This window comes from Pipistrellus kuhlii, unplaced genomic scaffold (assembly GCF_014108245.1).
Source record: "Pipistrellus kuhlii isolate mPipKuh1 unplaced genomic scaffold, mPipKuh1.p scaffold_m20_p_19, whole genome shotgun sequence".
In the NCBI taxonomy this organism is placed as follows: Eukaryota; Metazoa; Chordata; class Mammalia; order Chiroptera; family Vespertilionidae; genus Pipistrellus; species Pipistrellus kuhlii.
Window position 1 is genome coordinate 7,692,024 of NW_023425504.1, and position 25,756 is coordinate 7,717,779.

Consider the following 25,756-nt stretch of genomic DNA (forward strand, 5'->3'; position numbering starts at 1 on the left):
CTAAGGATGAGAAGCCAAGCTCAAATTAATTCAGTCTTTCTGCCTAGGAATGGAGACGAATCGCAGGAAACAAATTTCTTGTGTCTGACACCAAGGCTCAACATCAGGCAGAGTCGCTAATGCTTTGTGTGTGCAGAAAGCCTTATTGTACAGCTGGGGTCTGGTAGTTTCTATGTCGCTGCCACTGGGGCAGTAGGGAAGAGATTGGCTTTGTGACTCACAGAAATCTGCAGCTCTGGTGCCTGGAGTCTTGGTGTCCCTGGGTCTGCAATAGTGATTGCAGGTCTTTTACCAGAGTGGTTGTAGGGTCCTGGTTTGCTTCTGAAACCAGACTAGGTGTTGGCAAGGCTAGGATTCTAGTTTCAAGCAGTTCTGTTCTTCAAGATGGGGTGGTCTCTGTGCTGCTGGTGTCCTCCCCAGAGTGTCTGTGGCACCAGCAGGGCTTTGCTGTCTAAGACTGCCCAAATTAGCAACCCCTGAAGGACTACAAGGTCTAACTGTCCTTATTTCACTCACACTCACACCCACACACATCCACACACCTCTATCACTCCCTTACTCTCTCACACTCTCCCTCCCTACCTTCCTGCCAGTCGCCATCTTTCCTCTTCTCCACCTGCTTTTCTTCCCTGCAGGAAAAAAAGGCTAACCCACTTATAGTCTCTTAGAAAGCATTGATAAGCTCTGGCTGGTGTCACTCGGTTGGGCATCATCCTGTGCATCAGATTGTTGCCAGTTTGATCCATAAATGCTCTTTATTGAGTTGCAAAAGTTGATGTTTATTCCTATTCTTTTCTGGAAGTTTTTTTCTTTATCTGTTTTGTTAATCCTCACCAGAGGACACATTTTTCCATTGATTTTTAGAGAGAATGGAAGGAAGCAAGAGGGGAAGGAGGGAGAGAGGGGGAGAGATTGACACCAGAGAGACACATTGATTAGTTGCCTCCTACACACGCCCCAACAGGGACTGGGACTCAAACCTGCAATGCAGGTATGTGGTCACTAAGGAAAACGAACCCAGGTGACACTCTACCCCTTGAGTCACACCAGCCAGGACTAGAAGTCTTATTTTCTTGAAGGGTGTTCAGTTTTTCATGTATCATTATCATATGATTTTTCTGTTTAGATTATTATTGTGGGTTACACTGATTGATTCTTGAATATTTAACCAACCTTTCATCCCTGGAATGAATTACATAGTATACAATTTTTAAAATATTGCTGAATTATATTTCTTCACTAGAGTCTCAGTGCATGAAAATTCATACACTGGAGGGGGGCGTCCCTCAGACCGGCCTTCCCCCTCTCACAGTCTGAGAGCCCTCAGGGGCGGGAGGCAACCTAGTGATCAGGGGAAGGTGATGCCCCATCACACCTCTGCTGCTGCCACTGCCGGTAGTGCAAGCCTCAGGTGGCCCTGGTTACCTGAGCCTCAGGTGTCCCTGGGTGGCTGGGCAGCCAACATCTGAGGCTTGCCTGTGCTTCAGGCTAGCCCTGTGCGGCTGGGGGGGGGGGGGCTGAGAGGACTGGGGGACTTTGAAGGCAGGCCTTGCTGCATGTCTGCCACTCCAGTGGGGCTGAGGGGACTGGGCGCCACCATCTGGTGGCTATGGGCACTGCCATCTTTGAGGGCGTGATAGTCAATTAGCATATTCCCTAATTATTAGATAGGATACTTTGCTAAGATATTCATGAAGAATGTTGGCCTGATGATTTTTTTTTGTGCTATTTTTTGTTTCTCTATAAGAGTGACTTTATAAAATGATTTGGAAAGTGATATTCTTTTATTTTATATGATAGATTGTGAAGAATTTGTATTGCTTCTTCTTGACATTTGATAGAATTCTCTGGTGAGAGGGTATGGCATGGACTTTTCTTTTTTTAAATCAGAGTTTTAAATTTACAAATTCAATTTCCTTAATAGTTATAAAGCTATTCAAATTGTCTCCTTCATTTGGGTGTGTTCAGATAGTTTTTATTTTCTGAGGAATTGATTCACTACATTCTAATTATCAGATTTATGTGTGTAGAGTTTTTCATAGTACTCTTTTATTATATTTTTTATATCTCTAGGGACTGTAGTTATAAATATCTCCTGTTTCATCCCTCATATTGGTAATTTGTGTTTTCTCACCTTTTTTTCTATCAGTCTTGCTAGAGGTTTGACAATTTTATTGACCTATCAAAGCACCAGCTCTTTTACATCATGTTAATCCACCTAGTAATCTCCATGGCAGCCACTTCTTTCTTTTTAAGTCATGATTCTCAATTCTAAACCACTTAGTTAACATTTTGTTTCAATTACAAAGACCCATTCCTATGGCCTTTCCTTTCCTCTTCCATGTCTTGACAGGCTCTAATTACTGTTTACCCTTTCCTTTGGCCTTGCTTTTGAAAGGTGACTACATCTTGCTGTTATTGTTAGAAAGTTTTATTTATTTTTAAATATATATTTTTGATTGATTTTAGAGAGGAAGGGAAAGGGAGCGAGAGATAGAAACATCAATGATGAGAGAGAATCATTGATTGGCTGCCTCCTGCATGCCCTACACTGGGGATGGATCCAACAATTCTGGCATGTGTCCTGACCAGGAATTGAACTGTGATCTCCTGGTTTATAGGTTGACACTCAACCACTGAGCCATGCTGGGCAGGCTAGAAAATTTTATTTTTATCAAGACTAATTTACATTTTATTTCCACAGAACAACTAAATTCTAAGTAGAAGCATTAGAGCTATGTTGTAGAGCTATGTTGTAGAAAATTTGCCCAATACAAAACTAAAATAATTTGGTAATGGTCAATTTAAGAGAACAAACATCTAAGAGAACAAAACCATGTGTATTGGAAAGAACACCAGATTTGGCAATGCAATACTTGGGTTTGAGTACTGTCTCTGCTACTTATAATCTCAAGTAATAGGCAAGATGGTTCCACATTGCTCAGGTTCACCCAGTAAAGCATTGTGAAGCCACCAAATGGGTCCAGGCAGATCTTGAAATTCCATATACTTTCCCCAAACTGGCCATACCCCATTTGTCATCACTGGGAAATGATCGAATTGGCCTTCATCATTGCCTTTTTACTGTTTCCACTCTGCTCAGCCTGGCACAACCGTGCAGTTCTCCATCACAGGAACAGTTCTGCCTTGAGCATTGTCATTACTATAGCTGTGCTTCTGGAATCTTCCCTGACTACAAAACTCCTTACTGTCTTCTATGCTTGTTTGAATTTTAGCCACCTTCCAGAGAAAGATCACGGGTCCTCTGCCCAGCAAGATATTCTCTGACCATTCCAGGTCAAACTGATGGTCCTTCTGAATTCCAGTAGGAACCATTACCCATCAATTTAAACCTTCAATAATTTTATTTCAGGACCTCATATTGGTTAGAAGCATAGCCCCTTATCAAGACACACTTGCACTTTTAGTCTTAGTTTTGCCATTTTTCAGATTCATACCATTAGGCAGCTGACACCACCTTTCTGAACCTTAGTGACCTCTGCAAAATAAGATCATTTCTGCCTGACAGGGTTGTTGTAGAAGTAAAAAAAAATGTTTTAAAAGCTGTTATGAGTCAGAGAAGAGGATCCAAGATGGCTGCACAGGTAAACACCTAACCGCAGCAGCACACAACAATTTCAATAAAATACAACTAAAATACAAAATGGACATTACCCAGAACTACAGGAAAGTCAACTGACTGGAAATTCTATCACTAGAAAGAAAGAGAAAACCAGAAGGAAGAGCGGAGGAGCTGTAAAAGCCTAAGGTACGGAGACACGTTGCGCACGCGGAGAGGACGGAGCAGGAGAGGAGGGGGAGGCTGAGTGCCTGGCTGGCGTTCCCTAGTGGGAAGGAGATAAAAGCTCCAAACTGTGCTGAACCCCAGACCCAACAGCACTGATCCCCAGTTCTAGGCCAGACCCTGGGGACCCAGGCTCATACAGAAGGAGCCTGGGCTGTACAGTGGAAGCTCAGGGGAGTGGCGAAAGGAGGTCCCAGATGCGCGCACATTATGCACAGAGAACAGACGGTTGACTGTGCCGCAGGATTGCCCTGGCGGGAAGGAGACAAAAGTTCCAGACTGCTCTGAACCCCACTTCCAACCCTACTTCCAACTGAACTGAACCCCAGTTCTGGGCTCATTGGGGAGAGCCTAGACTGCTTGGTAGCAGGCGAAACTCGAGGGCACCTTTCTCTCAGAGGTGCTTGCAGCGAGTACCAAAGGACCCTGAGGAACACTAGACTCAGGAGCCGCATAAGGCGTGGCTGACGGAAGCCAAGGCTGAAGGCTCCACCCTGAAACTCCACCCCATCCAAGCTGAACACAGAGACTTTTAAGGCTACCAACTCAAGGAATCTGTGAAAATGCCAAGACAAGGAAACAGATCACAAACAAAAGAAATGGAGGACAAAAAGCGACTGGATATAGAGTTCAAAACCACACTTATAAGGTTTTTCAAGAATTTCCTAGAAAAGACCGATAAGACCTATCAGGATATAAAAAGGGATCAACTAGAAATAATAAGGGATCAACAAGAAATAATAAGGGATCAACAAGAAATAAAGAATACATTGTCTGAAATAAAAGATATTATACAGAGTCCTAAAAACAGAATGGAAGATTGCAAGAATCAGGTCAAAGATGTGGAACATAAAGAGCCAGAAGACACTCCTCCGCAGAAGCAAGAAGACAAGAGAATCCAGAAAGTTGAAGATAATGTAAGAAACCTCTGGGACAACTTCAAGCAAACCAACATTAGAATTATGGGGGTCCCAGAAGATGAGAGAGAGCAAGATATCGAAAACATATTGAAAGAAATAGTGACAGAAAACTTCCCCCTCCTGGTGAAAGAATTAGACTTACAAGTCCAGGAAGCACACAGAACTCCAAACAAAAGGAATCCAAAGAAGACCACACCAAGACAAATCATAATTAAAATTCCAAGAGCAAAAGACAAAGAGAGAATATTAAAAGCAGCAAGAGAAAAGCAGCACCTATAAAGGAGCACCCATACGATTGTCAGCTGATTTCTCAACAGAAACCATGCAGGCCAGACGGGAATGGCAAGAAATATTCAAAGTGATGAATAGCAAGAACCTACAGCCAAAAATAATCTACCCAGCAAAGCTATCACTCAGAATCGAAGGCCAGATAAAGAGCTTCACTAATAATAATAAAAAAAAAGCTAAAGGAGTTCATTACCACCAAACCAGAATTACATGAATTGCTGAAGGGGGTTCTTTCGGAAGAGAAAGTAAATAAAGATAAAAACTATGAACAACAAATACATAACTATCAACAAGTGAATCTAAAAACCAAGGGAATTAAAAAAAATCTGATGAATAATATTAACTGGTGAATATAATAGAATCAGAAGTATGGAAGGGATTCTCGGGTAAAAGGGGAGAGGGGGTTGTGGGAAGAGACTGAACATAAACTGTGCACCTATGGATGAGGACAATGGGGGGTGGGGAAAGGGCAGAGGGTGGGGTGGGAACTTGGTGGAGGGGAGCAATGGAGGAGGGGGAAATGAGGAACATTTGTAATAATATGAACAATAAAGATTTATTAAAAAAATAAAAGCTGTTATGAGTCAAATAAACATAAGGGATATTTTAAATATAGTAATAATTAGAAATAAAGGTTAAAAGGGAAATAATCCATGAAATAATGTTATAGTGGTAGAATTATAAATATATATTTATAGGAAAACTGTAGGAAAAGTAAGAAAGATCCATTTGTATGTGTGTACATTTGAGAAGACACTTCAAATTCTTACTGTGGGTGATGGGCCAACCGTTGTTTTTCTTTTTAAAAATTTTTCTATGTTTTGCATTTTTAGGGTGGATATGTAATAGATTTAAAACTAGAAAATATAATTTTTAAAAAAGAAAAATTAAGATTTGATGTTATATTATTTTGTTATTGATAATTCCTCATACTTCAGAAAGAGGTTAAAACTGCATACAATGTAGCAAGATAAAAGTAGAATATGAAACACAATGAAGCAAAGGAGAAAATGAGGGTAGGAAAGATAGTATGTAGTGACTGTTAAACATTTATCATCCATGTCTTGTATTTTTATTAACTACTTTTCTAAAGAAAAAAGTTACTAGAATGTCTCTTATGAGTTTAATAGGTAAAATTAACTTTGTAAAAAAAAAAAGGCAGCATTTTACAGCATAATGTATTAATATTAAAATGATACGTATCGTAAAAGAAAAGACTTTTCTGCTCGTTTTTAGTGTATTATATATATTCTAATTATTTTGTTTTTGGCACAGTAGATAGCCCTAAGAAATTATGGTTCTTAGTATTTATGTTATACTTAAATTGTAAGTTGCAAGTTACAAATATGCATTTGGTTAGCATTGGCCTTGCTTATTTATCTGTTTTTTTAAAAAAATATATTTTATTTTATTTTATTATTTTTAATATATCTTATTGATTTTGTACAGAGAGAGAGAGAGAGACAGAGAGCCAGAAACATCGATGAGAGAGAGTCATCGATCAGCTGCCTCTTGCACACCCCCTACTGGGGATATGCCCGCAACCAAGGTACATGCCCTTGACTGGAATTGAACCCGGGACCCTTCAGTCCCCAAGCCGACGCTCTATCCATTGAGCCAAACCGGTCTCAGCTTATTTATCTGTTTTGATAAGTTGAATGGAACAAACTGAAGCTGGGAGTGAAGTTCTTGCCCCCATCCTGGCATTAAGTAGCTAGACCTTAACTCCTTGGGTTATTCTCCTCCTTAGAAATTGATGGACCTGAACAAGAAGATTTAACTTTGACCATATGTAGTTTGGTAAAATTATGGTTTCTTGTTTAGGAATGTACATTTCCATTGATCTTTCCACTTGATAATATTCATGATATTTTAGTTGGCCCATGTTATAAAATTTTCATCTTATACTTGTATGATATTAACATAATTAATTTTTTTTCACAGAAAGACCTCTCTCCCCCAAGGCTATCAAAGGATTTGAAACTACACCACTTACCAAGAATTATTATTCCGTGGTGAGTGATCAGATGATGAACAAAATTTTCTTGACTATATGGAAACTTTTCAGTTGTTGAATCATTGATGTTTTGAGCTGAAACAAATGGAAGACTAGATAAAGTTGCTAACAAGGGTATAATATCAGCTACATTACAATAGAGCTCTTGTATTTATAGGCCTTTTATATATGCCTAGAAGTTTATTTGTAGCCTATTAAACTATAGTGAAAGAGAAAGTACAGACATAATGGGGAAATTCAGCAGTTAGGTAGCCAATTTTGTCACTAAATAGCCTTACCAGATATTTAGAAGGTGAATTATCAAGTTCCTCTCATGTAGTAAGTTTTTAGTGATTACATACTGTGGTTTCATTTTAAAATAAATCAATCAATTAATTATGATATTCCTCTGAAATATTATCAACTTTGTTCTTGAGGAGAACCCAAAAGGAAGGTTGTCCTTTGGCACAGAAGGAGGAATTAAATGGTTCTGGCTTGAACACAATTATGTCAAAATATATTAGGTATAGATAGGGCAAGTGCAATACTCAAAATAAGTTCCTGTTTGAGAAAGAAATAATATCCTTTCCTTAATATTCTCTCTGCTTTCCTTCATGTCTCCTTTCCTGATTTGGCTCAGTCCCTGACTGGTAGCCACATTGTTCCTCCACACTCCTGCCCTGCTGAAATACAGTTTCACTTTTCTATGTGTTCTATGTGTGTTTGTACTGCATATTCCTTTCATTTTATGCATGGATGAACAGTTTTAAAACATCTCTATACATTTGGTTTAAAAAAAAATAAATTTCACTCTTCAGTGAATTTGCTCCATAAATGATATCAGCAGTAGCTGGTATGAAAAATCAAGACAGAACTTCATAACATCGAGGACAATTTTGTCACTATTTTTTCTCTTATATTTCTGAGGTTAAAATGTATTACCCAACAGAGCTAGGCTCCCTTATTCCTTCCACTATGACTACTTCTTTTAGCTTCTAGGTGATTCTCAATGATTTAATTTTTAAAGAAAGGCACATTCAAATGGTGGATAAACATGTTACCATAGCTTATTTTCCCTGTTATTTGGAGGATATCATCCATAGTTTTGCTTTATCTCTCTCTCTGCCTCTGTTGATTCTACAATTTATTATATTGTTGGGATTATCCAAGGCAGACTAACCTCTGTGATTCTTTCTTTATTTTTTTAAAATATATCTTATTGATTTTTTACAGAGAGGAAGAGAGAGGGATAGAGAGCTAGAAACGTCGATGAGAGAGAAACATCTACCAGCTGCCTCTTGCACATCCCCTACCGGGGATGTGCCCACAACCAATGTACATGCCCTTGACCGGAATCGAACCTGGGACCCTTCAGTCCGCAAACCGACGCTCCACCACTGAGCCAAACCGGTTTCGGCTCTTTCTTTTTTTTATTTAATAAATCTTTATTGTTCAGATTATTACAATTGTTCAGTGTATTTGGGAGCTTCCATCTCCCTCCTACTTTAGAAAGTGAGCTGCACACTCATCCTCTCCCAGTGCCTGTCTTCATACCTCAGCCTTTTGCAGCTCCTCTGAGTCTCAATGTGCTTTCCTCTTTCCTTCTAGTTGTAGAATTTCCACTCAGCTAGCTTTCCTATGTTTCTGGATGGTGTTCGTTTTGTCTTTTAGTTGTAATTTTGATATTGTTGTGTGAGGCAGCAGTTTTGGTATTTACCTATGCCACCATCTTGGTTTCTCCTACACCTCTGTGATTCTTATGGGCCTTATGTAAATCTTACATATACAAAGTCTATTTTTATCATGTACCTCCTACTGGAGTCCATGTATGTTGTTTCTAGTTACTTGCTACTATAAACAATTAAGCAGTAAACATCTTCTATGTGTAACTTGGCAAAGTATATAAAGATTTGTAGGTTAAATTCACAGAAGTTAAATTGTTAGATCAAAAAATATATATAGGGTGGGCAAAAGTAGGTTTACAGTTCATATGGAAAATACAGTAATTAATACAAGAATAAACTGTGTTTCACATACAACTTAAACCTAATTTTTACCACTCCTGTATGTTTTTTTTTTAACTTTGATAGATTTTGTCTCAAAACCAAAGCATAATAAAGAAAATAGAATGCCTTGGGGGGCTCATGATGGCCTGTGAAAGAACTGTAGATCTTTCTTATAAATATTCCTGAATTGTGGAGACCAGTTAGATATAATGTTGCAACTAGATAGGTATATGAAGGGATTTTGGTTGGTTATTGTTTTTTATCCACATTTCTTTTGGTTTGAATATTTAAGCAAAATTTTAGAGGCAATTAATTAAAAATATATTCTGAGTGTTCTGATCACCCTCCCAATCTGTGTTGATTGGCTTAGACAAATAAAAAAAATTCTAGCTCTCCCATAGTATTTGGAAACCTGGAAAATCAAGTTTACCTGCATGCAAATTGTTCCTATATGATGTTATATGAACTCTTCTTCCTTCTAAGAGTCATTAATTGTAAATATTTTCTGTTTGGTAGTTCTATAAGAACACCAGTGAAGGATTTTTTCATCTATTTTTTAAAAACAGATAGGACAGTTTTTTTTTTCTGATTCCATAACATCATATAACTAAACACACACACACACACACACACACACACACACACACACAAAATAAATAAATAAATAAATAAATAAATAAATAAATAAATAAAAATAAAGAAGAAAATAAATATCACTTGTAATTCCACAACTCATAGTCACTACTAGTATTAACATATTGGTGAATCTCATGCCAAATTTTCTTTGAAGTAGGGTATGTGTGTACTCATGTGCATATATCCAGCCTGGGATATATGTATGTATATAGATATATACATATTTATAAATAAAAATGGGAACTGAAGCTACACTGGTCAAGTGGAACAATGCATTTTTCTAAATTATTATTTCTCCTTTATGGAGATTCTTAAAAATTGGCTTTTGAGCCCTGACCAGTTTGGCTCAGTGGATAGAGTGTGGGCTCAGGGACTGAAGGGTCCCAAGTTCAGTTCCGGTCAAGGGCACATGCCTGGGTTGCAGGCTCGATCCATAGTAAGGGTTATGCAGGAGTCAGCCAATCAATGATTATCTCTCATCATTGATGTTTCTATCTCTCTCTCCATCTCCCTTCATCTATGAAATCAACAAATATATTTAAAAAATAAAAATTGACTTTTGAGAGAAAGAGGGAGAGAGAGAGAGAGAGAGAGAGAGAGAGAGAGAGAGAGAGAGAGAGAGAGAGAGAGCACAATTTGTTGTTTTACTTATTTATGCATTCATGTTGGTTGCTTCTTGTATGTACACTGACTAGAGATTAAATCTGCAACCTAGACATATTAGGACAATGCTCTAACCAACTAAGCAACTGGCTTGGGCCTATGGAGATTTCTCTATTGTCACACCCTGATAATACTTCTCTGACCAAACATTTTCTTAGACTCTTTCATTCAGTGAGTCCTTGAAGGTCCACATGTTCCCTTTACTTTGGTCCTGTGTATTATTAGTGAGGGTTCTCCAGAAAACAGAACCAATGATTTACTATAAGGAATTGGCTTACACAACTATGGTGACTGAGAAGTCCCACGATCTGTCATCTGCAAGCTAGAGACCCTGGAAAGATGTCCAAAGGCCTGAAAAGCATCAGAACCAATAGTTCCTTTCTGAGAACAGAAGAGTGATATCCCAACTGAAGCAGTCAGACAGAGAGTGTATTCTGCCTTCGTCCACCTTTTTGTTCTATTCAGGCTCTCAACAGATTAGATGATGCACACACACGCAAGCAAGACAATTTGCTTTTTTTAGTCTATTGATTCATCTCATCTGGAAAGACCCTCACAGACACACCCAGAAATAATGATTGATCTGGACACCTTGTGAACCAGTCAAGTTGATACTTAAGATTAACCATCACATCCAATAAACTTGGACAGGATAGAGAACTCTTAGAATTTGCAAGTGTTCAGACATTCTTCCCCTCTTTTCAAGTTTCCAAGAAATTATCCATATATTTCAAGCTCATTCAGGCCTTGGAGTGATTATGGTGGCACATCAATTTTAAATGTTAAATTCTTCAGTGTGATCAAATGGCTTTAGGCACCCAGTTCATACTAGCATCTGCAATGAGGCATCTTTAATGTGTTTGACTGAGGTTTCGTCACTCCTGGCTCATTATTTTGAATGAGAGTTTAGCATCCTTTAGGGACATGGCAGGCCAGTGGAGGCTTTTGCTGTCACTGACCTTGATTCTTTCATTGTCCTCAAAATTCAATGTAACTTGTTAAACTTCTCTCAACATTGGAAAAAAAAAAAGCATTGTTTTTTTTTAGTAATTATTTTCCTAATTATGTTCTCCTCACTGTCCTTTTTTTGCCCATTTTAACTTGATATTATACGCCAGGAAGGATTAAAAAATAAAGAACAACAACAAAAGAAAATGGTAACTATGTGAGGTGATGGGTGTGTTAATTAGCTTAATTGTAATCATTTTACAATGCATACATATATTAAAGCATCAATTATATATATTAAGTATATACATTTTTCTTTGTCAATTATATCTCAACAAAACTGAAAAAAATAAAGGATAGAAAAAGGAATCTGTATTAGTTGTCAGGCTTAGTTTGTATGCAGCACTTAGCTCTTGCACCCATAATCTTATTGGAAAGACAGTACAAACATGATAGCACAAGCCATGTGGCAGAGAATGATGTAAATTTATAGAAGGTCCTAAAATGAGTTTCTCCAAATGTGGTTGGGGATCCTTTGCATCAGAAGCCCCTGAGAGCTTGTTAAAACTGTAGAACTCTGGGCCCCGCACCACACTTGCTACATCAGAATCTCTGGCCACAGATCCCAGGAAAAGGCATTTTAACAACTCCCTCAGCCTCTTTCTCATCCTTCCCTCACCCCAGGTGATTTGGATGTTCACTGAATTAAAGTTTGAGAACCAATAAAGGGATAGATTGCATAGAAGAGATAGGATTCTAGGTGTGTCAGAAGACAAATGAGCAAAGATAAGCTGAAAGAGAATTCAGGCAAGGGGAACTATATGAGCAGATTCACCTAGGCAGGAATGTACATGCCTATAATCCATCCCTACAGTTCATAGTGTAGACTACAATCAATTTCTCCCCCATCCAGATGTCCCTCTGAAGGTGGAATTCTTTATTCATTGCAACTAGTGTAGCTCACTTTAAGATTGCTATTTTTTGTGCTGCCACAAATAGGCTGGACTCACAGACTAATAATCAACTCTGGAAATGAGCATCTGTCTGAAGAATTAGAGGTGATATTTCCCTACATCCAGCAAGAAAAATATAATCAATAATTACTAGTATTATTTATTTTTTCTTACTTTCTTCTACTGTGTTATAACTTGTGACAGATGCCTAAGGGTATCTCTCACAGAACCTATATGAAATTGGAATGGTGGGAAGAAGTCTATGGCATGCCAATCATATAAAAATCCCAGGAAACCTGGAATCCTTGCTTTTGCCACCCACATTCTGCTTATCCCCATTTTCTCTCACTCATTTATCTACCCACTTGCTTCTGCCCAGAATTTTCCCTACCTTTTTAGTGTTTATCAGCCCCCCCCCTTTTTTAAAATACTTTATATTCTTTAGAGCAGTTTTAGGTTAACACCAAAATTAAGTGGAAGGTACAGAGATTTTTCATATGCCTCCTGCCAACACACATGCACAGCCTCCCCCACTATAAGCATCTCCCACCAGAGTGGTGCATTTGTTACAAATGAAAACTCTACATTGAAACATCATTATCACCCAGAGTGCATAGTTTACATTAGGGTTCACTCTTGGTGTTGCACATTCTATATGTTTTGAACAAATGTATAAAGACATGTATCTATCATTATAGTATCATACAGAGTATTTTCACTGCCCTGAAAATCCTCTGTGCATCCACTTTTTAAAAATCCAACAGCCTAAACTACCTCACATATCTATCCATTTATTTCTTAGCCATGTTCTCTCTTTGTTCTTATCTACCAATTTCCTGTCTTATTCTTCCATACATCTCTTTCATCTGAGGGATGGAAGTAGAAAGAAGAGATGATAGTATTTTGTAGAGTCTGTCTGTCAATAATGGGGGATAATGCTGCCTGTTTTGTGAGAGCCAAGGATTTGAAGCTATGAAGTCAATAACTGCATTTGAATGTAAATGGGTGGTTCTACTGGAATATAAGTCAGATATAACGTAAGTACAATATATTAATATATTGCTTTTTTCAGTCTTATAAGATGTTACCGACATTAACTCATTCTTATAAATCCTATAATATGATGTTTTTTATTTGATTTAAGTTTTCCTGGGGCCATCATAGTTTTCATATCTCTATCTTCAGCCTTTGTTTTTATATATTAGCCCCATAAAAAATGTCTTTATTCTTATATGACTGTTTCTCTCAGAGTTATAAAAAAATGAACTCCAAAGACTTTCCAGAAAATGTAGGAAATATATTTTAGTGTAAAATCAATAGCCTAGGATTGAGGTACAAAAGTCCTTCACCTCTTTTTCTATGGATTTTCACCATCTAATTTGTTCTGAATTTAGTCAAAGGTTAATTGAACAAAAGGATACTCTACTCGGTTTTCCTTGTGAGGACAGAGTCAGGGAAGCAAAGGCAACGTCTGGACATGGTCTATTTTAGTAAATTTGAATGGATTTCATTTTGATCAAATTGTACTGCTCTGAAGTTGGTTGGCCTGCCAAACTCCTTGTCTTCTGACTCACCACTGAGGCCTTCTGTTTTGGAGCACATAGCCTTCTCTGTCTGCTTCCCTTTTTATCCTTTTACAGTAGATGCCCTGTGGTTTGAAAAATAAAGAACCAGTATCAGAAGTTAATCAGTTGGTCTTTTGAGATTGAGGAAAGCAATAAATGTCCAAGCAAATTTGGGAAAGAATCCCAAACATTCACCCTGATGAGCATGTCTACCTCTCAAACCAAAGAATGAACAGTATTGTTTAATGCATTGCCATTCAAAACTTTTTTTGCATTATTTAATGAAGGAATCATTAATTACCCTTATCAATTTAGTTTTATAAATTCATCATTCAGCCACCCTCAAATCTGGTAACAGTATGAATTCAATGTATAGGTTCTGTTTAACGCTCCAGAACTCACTCAAAGGCACAGGACATATCTCCTTGAATACCTCACCTTTGCCTTCTGTGTGACCCATGCTAGTGGTTTCAACAGAGATCAAACTCCTCAAAAGTGTGCTGCCTCACCAAGCAAGTAAACCCACTGGAATAGGACAGTTTGTACCTTTCTTGCAAAGTCTTAGTGATTTCTTTTACAAGAGCCCCAGATAGTACACCTCAAACTAATACAAATAAGATTGAATGTCAACTGTAATCTATCTATGTATATAAAAGGCTAAGTGTCTGTCCATCCAACCCACAGCTATGACTCACACTGACCACAAATAGCTGCCATGACACACACTGACCATTTAAAAATTAATGGCACCATGGACCTGGCTTTTTGATTTAAGAAAGAAACCAACACTCAGCTTCCCCCAAGTGGGACACAGGCCCCACCACCACCTTAAAGCGACATCCCACCAAATTGCAGCCAAGACCCCATGGCTCAAAATGTGGCTCACAGCCCAGCCCAGCCTGGAAACAGTGGCTGTGGGCACTAGGTAATGATGTCACATAGCAACACCTGGCTTCCTCTCCCTAGCAACTAGCATCCTTGGAGTTTCTTCAACTCAGGAACCCAATTGCTTTATAGCCAGGTGCAAAAATTTTACAGTTTAACAAGTATTTGTGAAGTGTTTTCCCATGCCTCATCTCATTTTATCCTCACAGAATTCCTGGAGTAGGTAGATAGGAGACTGGGTAGAATCCTATTTTCTTTTCATTCGCAAGATGCAAGTAGCAATATTAAGATATTTCTTCTAATTAATTTACTTTCAATGTGCATGAATTCATGCACCAGGACACTAAGATTAAAAAAAGAAATAAATAAAGGAGCCACAGATAATAGAATTTTAAAGGAAGTTAAAATGATAAAGCTGTTTCAATGGGGAGAGGGAGGTTGAATTATAGCAACCATGGAATTAAGGTATCATATTATTTTACAAATTACAAAGTTGTTTAATTGTTTTAAAAATTACATTTTTAAGTATGTCAATATGATTTTTAAATTTTCAATTACAGTTGGCATGCAATACTATATTACTTTCAGGTGAATAACTTAGTAATTAGACATTTATATGCCTTATGATGTGACCATCTTGATAAGTCTAGTACCCACCTGACACCATACCTAGTTATTACTATATACAAATCACATTTTTATGATGTAAATAATATCTGAAATTTTTCTAATTTAAAAATTCCCTTCAGGCAAAGATAATTTAGTTTGTTTTTTTTATTTTGCTTTTCTTTTTAAAACAGAGATTATAATTTTGGTAGTGTGACAGTTATAGACAGCAGTGCTTAAAAGGAGAGGAAGCATGTGGATGGCTCATTACCAAACATGGTCTTTTTATTCATTAATTCATTTATTTATTTATTTAATATATTTTTGTTTATTTCAGAGAGGAAGGGAGAGAAAGAAAGATAGAAACATCAATGATAAAAGCAAATCATTGATCTGCTGCCTTCTGCCCTCCCCAACCCCCCCCACACACACACTGGGGACTGAGCTTGAAACCCAGGCATGTGCCCTGACTGGGAATCAAACCATCACCTCCTGGTTCATAGGTCAATGCTCAACCACTGGCTGGACAATCAAACACAGGCTTTTTAGAAAAATGTGAACAAAAGGAGATGATTAGATAACTTGATTCCTTCCTGAATAAAAGTGATAAAGTATGTCACCAGCTTTCCCACCTATACAAATAATATAGAAAAATAAATATTGTTAATAAAGCAATATGGATGTCAGATTTACATTTTGCTTAGTATAATATGGTACCATTGAATTCTAGTGCAGTTCTTTCCATTTCTAAGAATATAAATATGAATACATGAGTGTAAGTAATTACTTGAGGTATTGCAGTGAACAACAGCACAGTTGGGCAGAGAGCTATAAAGACAGACAAATTTGAGTTAGGGGTACATGATAATGTATAAAGACTTGAAGTCAGAAATGAACAGAATATTTTATTGACATAAGAAATTTGATTTTTTAAAATAGCAGCTTTATTGACATATAATATACATACCACTTTTTAAAAATTTAATAGATCTTTATTTTTCAGATTATTACAATTATTTCTCCTCCCCCCCCCCCCACTTCACTCAGTTCCCAACCTATCTTCTGCCCTTATCTCTCCCCCCCCACTGACCTCATCCATAGGTATACAATTTTTGTCCAGTATCTTCTTATACCCCCACATCCTTTTCCCCCTGAGAATTACCAATCCACTCCCATTCTATGCCCCTGATTCTATTATATTCACCAGTTTATTCTGTTTATTAGATTTTTAATTCACTTGATTTTTAGATTCACTTGTTGATAGATATGTATTTGTTGTTCATAATTTTTATCTTTAACCTTTTCATCTTCTTCTTCATCTTCTTAAAGAATATCTTTCAGCATTTCATATAATACTGATTTGGTGGTGATGAACTACTTTCGCTTTTTCTTGTCTGTGAAGCTCTTTATCTGACCTTCAATTCTGAATGATAGCTTTGCTGGGTAGAGTAATCTTGGTTATAGGTTTTTGCTATTCATCACTTTGAATATTTCTTGCCACTCCTATCTGGCCTGCATAGTTTCTGTTGAGAAATCAGCTGACAATCATATGGGTGCTTCTTTGTAGGTAATTAACTGTTTTTCTCTTGGTGCTTTTAATATTCTCTCTTTGTCTTTTGCCCTTGGCATTTTAATTATGATGTGTTTTGGTGTGGTCCTTTTTTGATTCCTTTTGTTTGGGTTTCTCTGCGCTTCCTGGACTTGTAAGTCTATTTCTTTCACCAGGTGGGGGAAGTTTTCAGTCATTATTTCTTCAAATAGGTTTTCAGTATCTTGCTGTCTCTCTTCTTCTGGCACCCCCATAATTCCGATGTTGGTACGCTTGAGGTTGTCCCAGAGGCTCCTTACACTATCTTCAAATTTTTGGATTCTTTTTTTTTTTTGTGCTTTCCTGGTTGAGTGTTTTTTGCTTCTTTGTATTTCAAATCTTTGACTTGATGCTTGCGTTCCTCTAGTCTGCTATTGGGTCTCTGTATAATATTTTTTTATTTCAGTCAGTGTATGTTTAATTTCTAGTTGGTCCTTTTTCGTATTCTTGAGGGTCTCATTGAATTTATCAGCCTTTTCTAAGAAGTTCTTGAAAAACCTTATAACTGTGGTTTTGAACTCTATATCCAGTTGTTTGTTTTCCTCTATTTCTTTCATTTGTGATATGTTTCTTTGTCTCCGCATTTTTGCTGCTTCTCTGAGTTGGTAGAGTGGCTTTGTGTGCTAGGTGTCCTATATGGCCTAGTGGTTTGACCTCCCAGTTACCTGAGGTGGACACTCTTGTGCACCTCAGGTAACTGGGAGTACAGCCTTGTTGTAGTTGACTCTAGATTGTTGTTGGTGTCACTGAGAGGAATTGACCTCCAGGCCAATTGGCTGTGAAGACCTGCTGTGTCTATAATGAAAGAGCTGCTGTGCTGGAGACACACTTATGGGGTAGGACTTGTTTTTGTGGGGCTTTGGTGCTCACTGAGTCTGCCTCTTGAATGTGTCACTTATGGTGTGAGTAGTTGAAATCTGGTGTTGTCTCACACTGACCACTAGTTACACATGCGTCTGGATCTCCAATGGGGTGCATGTCAGCTACTGTCTAAAGCCACCCAGCAGGAGCTACAGCAAGAACTACAGTTTTCTCCTCTTTGCTTGAGGTATGGAGGTTTTGGAGCTGTCTGACCAGAGCTCCCATTTGTTAGGTTAAGCTGCAATAAGGCAGGCCATTTATGTGCAAAAGCCACTGCATGGAGCTTGGGTGGGTTTATAGACTGTGTGGGGTGGGGTCTCAGGGAGTCATTAGGCGAGGGCGTGGAAAACAGTGACGGCTGCCAATCAGCCATCTCTACATCTCCGTGTTTCCAAGTCCCCATGTCCCACGCCCCAGCACAGTAAACAATGATTGCTGGGTGCACCTCTTCAAAAAAGTCACCCTCACTTTCCTACCTGATGGCAGACAGTCCAGCTTCTCCCTGTAGGAGTTTGGGTCCACCGTGTCCCCCCAGAAACTGGAGTTCAGAGTAATCGGGAGCTTGTCCCCCTGATCAGGTTGAAAAAAGCAGTTTACTCAGTCGCCCACTGCCAGTCTTTGTACCTCAGCTTTTCAGTGCTTGTGCACATCTCAATGTTCTTTTCTTTTTCCTTGTAGTTGTAGAACTTCCACTCAGCCAGCTTTCCCATGGTTCTGGGTAATAGACGTTTTGTCTTTTAGTTGTAGTTTTGAAATTGTTGTGCGAGGCAGCAGTTTAGGTGTTTACCTATGCTGCCCTCTTGGTTTCTCCCTCCCACATACCACTTTTATTTAAATATATTTTATTGATTCTTCTACAGAGAGGAAGGGAGAGGGAGAGAGGGTCAGAAATGTCGATGAGAGAGAAACATCGACCAGCTGCCTCTTGCACACCCCTCACCAGAGATGTGCCCGCAACCAATGCACATGCCCTTGACCGGAATCGAACCTGGGATCCCCCAGTCACAGACCAACGCTCTACCACTGAGCCAAACCGGTTTCAGCTCACATACCACTTTTAAACTTACCATTTAAAAGTGTAAAATTCACTGATTTTTAAAATAAATTAACAGAGTTGTGTGATTACTACTAGCTTATTTTATAACATTTTCACTATCCTAATAAGAAATTCTGTACCCTTTAGCAAGTACTTTCTCCAAGCCCTTGAATCTTGTTGTTTCTATGGATTTTGCCTATTCTGGACATTTCATATAATAATTGTTCTTTTGTGTCTCACTTCTTTCACTTAGCATAATTGTATTAAAGGTTCATCCATGCTATAGAATGTGTCAATACTTCCTTTCTTTTTATGGCTGAATAATCTTCCATCATATGGACATACCAGGTTTTGTATATCTATTCATGAGTTGATGGACCTTTGAATTATTTCCACTTGTTGGTTATTATAAACTAGTGGCCCGGTGCATAAAATTCATGCATGGGGGACAGGGGGGGGTTTCCCCTCAGTCCATCCTGCACCCTCTCCAGTCTGGGACTCCTGGCTCCTAATCGCTCACCTGACTGCCTGCCAGATTGCCCCTAACTGCCTCTGCCTGCCTGCCTGATTGGCCCTAACTGCCTCTGCCTGATCACCCCTAACTGCCCTCCCCTGCCTGCCTGATCTTGCTTCCAACTGCCCTCCCCTGCCTGGCTGATCGCCCCTAACTGCCCTCCCCTGCTTGCCTGATCTCACCCCCAATGGCCCTCCCCTGCCGGCCTGATCTTGCCCCTAACTGCCTTAAAACCCCTCCTCAGCCCCCACCTTAGGTTCTGCATTCACAGTTCACCAAGATTAGGTTCTGATTGGTTGGTTTCTATTCTAGTCAGCATCAAAAGCTCTGCCTCCTAGGCAGCCATGGCTCCTCGCAGTTTACCCAGATTTAGTTCTGATTAGTTGGTTTCTGTGCCAGAGTCTCTGGGCCTATCTCCGGGTCTGATCAGAGAGGTCGGGCTGATCAGCAGCCCTCATGGAGGCCCAGAGAGAAAGAGGGGTGTGCTGCTGGCCAGGCCCAGAGAGAAAGAGAGAGGCAACAGCTGCCACAAAGGCTACAGATCAGACCGTGCTTCTCTCTGCGGGCCTCTTTCTGGGCCTTATCTGCAGCCCCCTCAGCAGTCAGAGGTGGGTCATTGTGCCTGCAGCAGCAGCAGTCAGTGCTGGGTCACCACGGTAACCCAGCACTGACTGCAGGACTAGCTTCCGGTGCTTAGTCAAGCCTTTGGTCATTATGGTCACTGCCTTTTTATATATATAGATAATGCTGCTGTGAAAATCATGTGCAAATTTGTGTGGACATATGTTTTCATTTCCCTAGGAGTGGAATTGCTGGGTCATTTGGTAACTTTGTGTCTAACTTTTTGAGGAACTGGTAAACTGTTTTCTACAGCAGCTATACCTTTTAACATTCCCACTAGCAATGTATGAGGGTTCTAGTTTCTCTGCCTTCTCAACAACACTTACTGTATATTTTCTTTTTCTTATAACCACTTTAATGAGTATGGAGTAGTATCTCATTGTGGTTTTGATAAGCATTTCCCTAGTGTTTAATTATTTTGAGCATGGTTTTGGGTGCTCATTGGCCACATGTATATCTTCTTTGGAGAAATGTCTATTCAAATATTTTCCCAACTTTTGATTATTTTTATTGTTGAGTTGTATGAGATTTTTATATATTCCTCATCAGATGTATAATTTGTAAATATTTTTCCCATTCTATGTGTTGTTTTATCACTTTAAAAAATATATTTTATTGATTTTTTATAGAGAAGAAGGGAGAGGGATAGAGATACAGTTCCTCATGTTGTGGTGACCCCAACCATAAAATTATTTTTGTTGCTACTTTGTAACTGTAATTTTGCTACTGTTAATGAATAATAATGTAAATATCTGTGTTTTCTGATGGTCTTAGGCTCTACAGCAGTGTCTCGACCTACAGATTGAAAATCACTAGCAGGGTCACCTAAGACCATCGGAAAACACAGATATTTACATTATGATTCATTAACAATAGCAAAATTATGGTTATGAAGTAGCAACAAAAATGATTTTATGTTTGGGGATCACCACAACATGAGGAACTGTATTAAAGGGTTGAGGCATTAGAAAGGTTGAGAACCACTGCTCCATAGGTGAGCTGTTTTTTTCCCTCTGGCTTTTTTTAAGATTTTTTCTTAATCTTTGATTTTTCTAGAGTTTGAAAATAATATGACTAGGTAATTTTTTGGGGGGGGGAGAGAGGGGGAGCATTTATTCTGCTTTATGGATCTGTGGTTCTGTGTCTAACATTGATTTATGGAAATTCTATCATTGTTTCAAATGTTTCTTCTGTTCCCCTTTCTCTTTCTTTTGGTATTCTTATCATACATTGTTAGGAATTGTTCCCCAGTTTTCAGGTATTCTGTTCCATTTTTTAATTTTTTTTCTATTTGCTTTTACGTTTTAGAAGTTTCTATTGACATATCTTCAAGCTCAGAGATTCTTCAGTGGCTCAGACTATTAATGAACCCATCCAAGCCATTCTTCATTTCTTTTATAGTGTTTTTCCCCCCAGTATTTCATTTTTATTATTTCTTAGTATTGCTCTCTGCTTACAATATCAATTTGTTCTTGTATGTTATCTTCTTCCACTATTATAGGTCTTCGCATATTAATCAGTTACATTAAAATTCTGGTCTGATAACGCCAACATTCCTGCCATATTTGACTCTTATTCTAATGTTTGCTGTCTCTTCAAGCTGTGTTTTTTGCCTTTTAGTATGCTTTGTAATTTTTTTGTTGGAAACCAGACATGATGAACTAGGTAAAAGGAATTGTAGTAAATTGGCCTTTAGTAATGTGATGGTGAGGTGTGAGGAAGTGTTTTAAGGTCCTATGATTAGTTCTCCATCTTTTGGTGAGCTTATGTCCCTAGATTGTAAGGCTCATCAGCATTTCTCAGTTTCTTTATTTACCCTCCCTTAGGTGGGACTTCAAGACCAGAATTAGGTATTTCCCTTCTCCTAGATATGTTAGGCTCTGATAAAGCCCCAATAGATTAGGTTATAAAATTATTGCTCTCTTAAAAAGGAAACCTTGTTACAAAGAACAGAATTTACTGAAGCATGAGTGCGATTATCCTCCTATGTTCATTGTGAGAACCCTTTAGAGCAACTGGAAGTAAAACTCACAAAAGTGTGGGTATACTCCCCTGTAACTGGGCCCCTGGAGTTTTTAACTTTCATACTGTTTTGCATTCAGTCCCCAGCTATTCATAATTTCAGTTCATGTTTTCTTACCCAGGTACCAATTCCCATGAAGACTTCTGCTCCTGGGTTTCCTTTCTAGCAAGTTTTGATTCTTTGTATCTTTCTGTCTGTTTCTCCAATTTGGGGAGTAATGTTTTCCCCATGACCACAATTCACTGACAGACATAAGAGAAAATAAGTTTTCTTTCAGTTTGTTCAGCTATTTACTTGTTACTAGGATAGAGTAATGACTTACAAGATTCTTAAAGACAAGACTGGAAACCAGAAGTCCAAATTTATCTCTCTTTTTTTTTTTTTTTGCTTTTTAATTTAATTTTAAGTCTTTATTGTTGAGAGTATTACAGACATCCCCCTCTTCCCTCCATTGCCTCCCTCCACCTGGTTTCTGCCCCGCCCCAGGCCTTCACCATCTTACTGTCTGTGTCCATAGGTAAGATCTTTAGTTAATCTCATCCTGCCCTCCTCCCCGCTTCCCTCTGAGATTTTCCAGTCTGTTCCATGCTTCCATGTCTCTGATTTTATTTTATTCATTAGTTTGTTTTGTTCATTAGATTCATTGTTTGTTTATTTTTGACTTTTAGATTCATTTGTTGATAGACATATATTTATTGCCATTATTTGATGGCATTCACAGCTATATATTTGTCTCATAAGCACTGCTTTAACTGCTTTCCATATGTTTTTTTTATGTGTTTTTGAAAATTAATCTCATTAGTTTCTAATTCCTTTTATTGTGCTTAGACTTTTATAGGGGTGACATTTCTATTTCATTATTGGATTAGTTTCAGAGAGCATTATTAGTTCTATCAGGCCCCTGGATTTACATTTATACCTTTAAAGAATAGTTTCTGAGGAAGAGAGGAACTGAGAGTAGACATTAGCGGCTGGGGAGGAAGGGACACCATTTAAGCCTCAGCTTTTTTTCCCTTTTTATTGTAGTGGCCAGATTATTATGCATTCAGAGATCATAACAATCTGGCCACTCAGTGTATATGTTCTTTGGTTAATCCCTTCACCTTCTTTCATCCAGTCCCCTCTCCCCTCTTCACTCTGACAGTTGTCAGTTTGTTCCATGTATCTATATACTTCTGGTTCTATTTTGTTTTTCACTTTATTTTGTTCATTAGATTCCACATATAAGTTAAATCATATGGTATTTGTCTTTCTCTGATTATAATCCCCAGTTTTTGAAGCCACCCTGTGTCCTGTGTTCTTCTAAACCAGTAGTTCTCAACTAGGGAGTGATATTACCCTTCCGGTTACATTTGACAATGTCTAGAGACATTTTTGGTTGTTATAACTGGAGTAGGGGATAGCATGCTACTGGCATCCAGTGGATATAGGATGCTGCTCAACATCCTAAAGTGCACAGGGCATCCTCTCACAGCAAATAATTATCTGGTCTGAAATGTCAACACTGCTGCCATTCAGAAACCCTTTTAACCCCTTAAATTGCTTGGATTGTTTCCCACTCACCCAGCACCTACCTATACAGTGTCTTACTATTGCTTCACAATGGTCGCTGGAGGTAAATGAAATGTCATGATTTTGAGATGAGGTGAGCAAAGCCTTAAATTTGAAGCATCCTGTCAGTCAATAGCAAAGTGTGGATGACCACCCTCTAGACCAGTTGATTCCCAAAAAGCCCACTTCTACCTGGGCTCCACTTGCATTGTTTATTTCATCTTTCAAAAGCAGGTTATCGTGCATTGTCTTGTGAGTATATGTCTGGCATATTGGTAGGCTCAGGGGCCTCTCCTAGCTAAGAATGCTTTACATTGTCTTGTGATCCCTCATTGTCTTGTTCAATATCTCCCTCTACAAATAGTGTGGAAACTCCCTGGGGACAACATAGAATTTGGCATTGACTAGACATTCAATAATTTTTGTTGTTGAACGAATTAGGCTACATAATAGAAAATATATAAAAATGTAAGCTTGGTTATCCTTAGGAGCTCAAAGTGAAAGCTGTAGGTGCCTCCAAGAGAGGCTAGGAAATGGGGTGTGACCCTAGAACTGATGGGGGAAGAGAAATTATGGGCTTGTACATTGGTTGTTTTGCCTATAGGATTTAACTCGTTTGCCATTAATAATACTGGTAAGTATTATTTCCCTTATTAAATTTGTCACATTTCAGCTTCCTTTTCTCTTTGAATTGTCCAGACTAGCACCTTTTATCTTTATTCAAAGACCAGTTTTAACCCTGTTTGAAAATTCAGAGACCTCAGATTTTGTTTCCTAAAGGTCTTATCAAAAACATAACTAAAAAAATCTTTTGTAATATTTGACATTAGTTATTGTTATATTATCTTGATATTAATTGAATCTCTACAATAAGTCCTCACAAAACTGTTGAGAGGTTCTATGACTTTAAGTGAAATGATGTATAACAAAATGAATTTTACCATGGACTATCAGCAGTCTCCGACCTTTTGGACCTCACGGACCACCAGTGGTCCACGGAGCACTGGTTGTGACTGCTGGACTAATTGATATAAACGAGAGTTAGATTCCTACAGCATCTCATTAACATAACGATGCTGAAGAAAATAACATTATTCAAGGACCTGCTCTATGGATTAAGGTAGCTGGTTTCAATTTTTCCATACATAAAATGGAAATAATAATCCTTTATTAGCTGAGACTTTTCTTGAGATGCAATTATAAAAGTAGTTTGCTAGAATGAATCAAAGTGCATTCAGACTTTGTGCTTTTTACTTACACTGCTAGCCTGAGTAAATGGGATGTTGATCTAGTAATTTGATTAAAAAATCGAAAGTTATTTTACTGCCCTGACTGTCCTGACAATGACAATGCCTTGATTTTTGTTTCTCCACAGGTGTTACAGAACATAATAGACACTGAAAAAGATTATGCTAAAGAACTTCAGTCTCTTCTTGTTACTTACTTAAGACCCCTGCAGTCCAATAACAAGTAAGATTTATATTTGAAAGCCCTCACTAAATAAAGCAAGATAACATCTGCATATGGAGTCATTGCTCTCATGTCACTGAATAATTTATATTGCCCTTTAGAAAAATTTCCACAGATCACAGGTTGCTGAGAACATGGTCAAGGCAACAGAAAAGAGCTTGGCTTTCTTTCTCTTCTGGCTGTGAAAGGGATCAGTAGATCTTCATTTCTGTCTCTCACAATTTTTATGTTATATGTTTCAAGTCATACATCTGGTTTTACCTCATAGAAAAAGAACTTGCTAGTGTTTTTATCCAGAAAGCACATAAACTGAAAATTATTTTGCTCACTCTGACCTTTGCTTGCAAGGGCAGAAACTCTTTCCCATGTGCTGTGAGTGGAAAAAGTACGGCATTTTATGAATGTTCATAAAAACAATTCAAAGCAGTATTTTACCCAGGCAAAAGTGAATGATAAAGAGATGCTAAAAAATTTTTTTTAAATAAAATGTTCTAAACTTATTCTGGTCTTAGAAACTTGAGGTGATAATTTTTACAAATGAAAAATATTGACCATACATTTTTTTGTGTGCTTGTAGGAATAGTATATTTAACAAATAGTGCCTCAGCGCATTTGTTTGTGTTTTTATGTGAATTTATTAATCTTTACTACAGATTATGATCTATAAGTCAAATAGAAAACTTAGCAATTGGTCCATATAATGGAAAACAAAAGCCTCCTCTTTTACTTTAGTAAGAGTTTATTTTTGTTAGATAGTTACCTGAACTATTGATTTCAGGCTTAAATAAGTTTAATATATCACTACTTTTTCTCTCCCCCCC

The 25,756-nt window shown here is 38.1% G+C and overlaps 1 protein-coding gene across 4 annotated transcripts in view; it reads left to right on the forward strand.

Moving 5' to 3' along the window:
* Positions 1 to 25,756, forward strand: part of ARHGEF6 (Rac/Cdc42 guanine nucleotide exchange factor 6) — a 131,541-nt gene that overhangs the window by 58,158 nt on the left and 47,627 nt on the right. For all 4 annotated transcript variants that reach the window (XM_045583483.1, XM_036443454.2, XM_045583482.1 and 1 more), the window contains 2 exons: positions 6,958 to 7,028; positions 24,841 to 24,935. In XM_045583483.1, the coding sequence (XP_045439439.1) occupies positions 6,958 to 7,028; positions 24,841 to 24,935 (166 nt within the window). The remainder of the gene's footprint in view (positions 1 to 6,957; positions 7,029 to 24,840; positions 24,936 to 25,756) is intronic.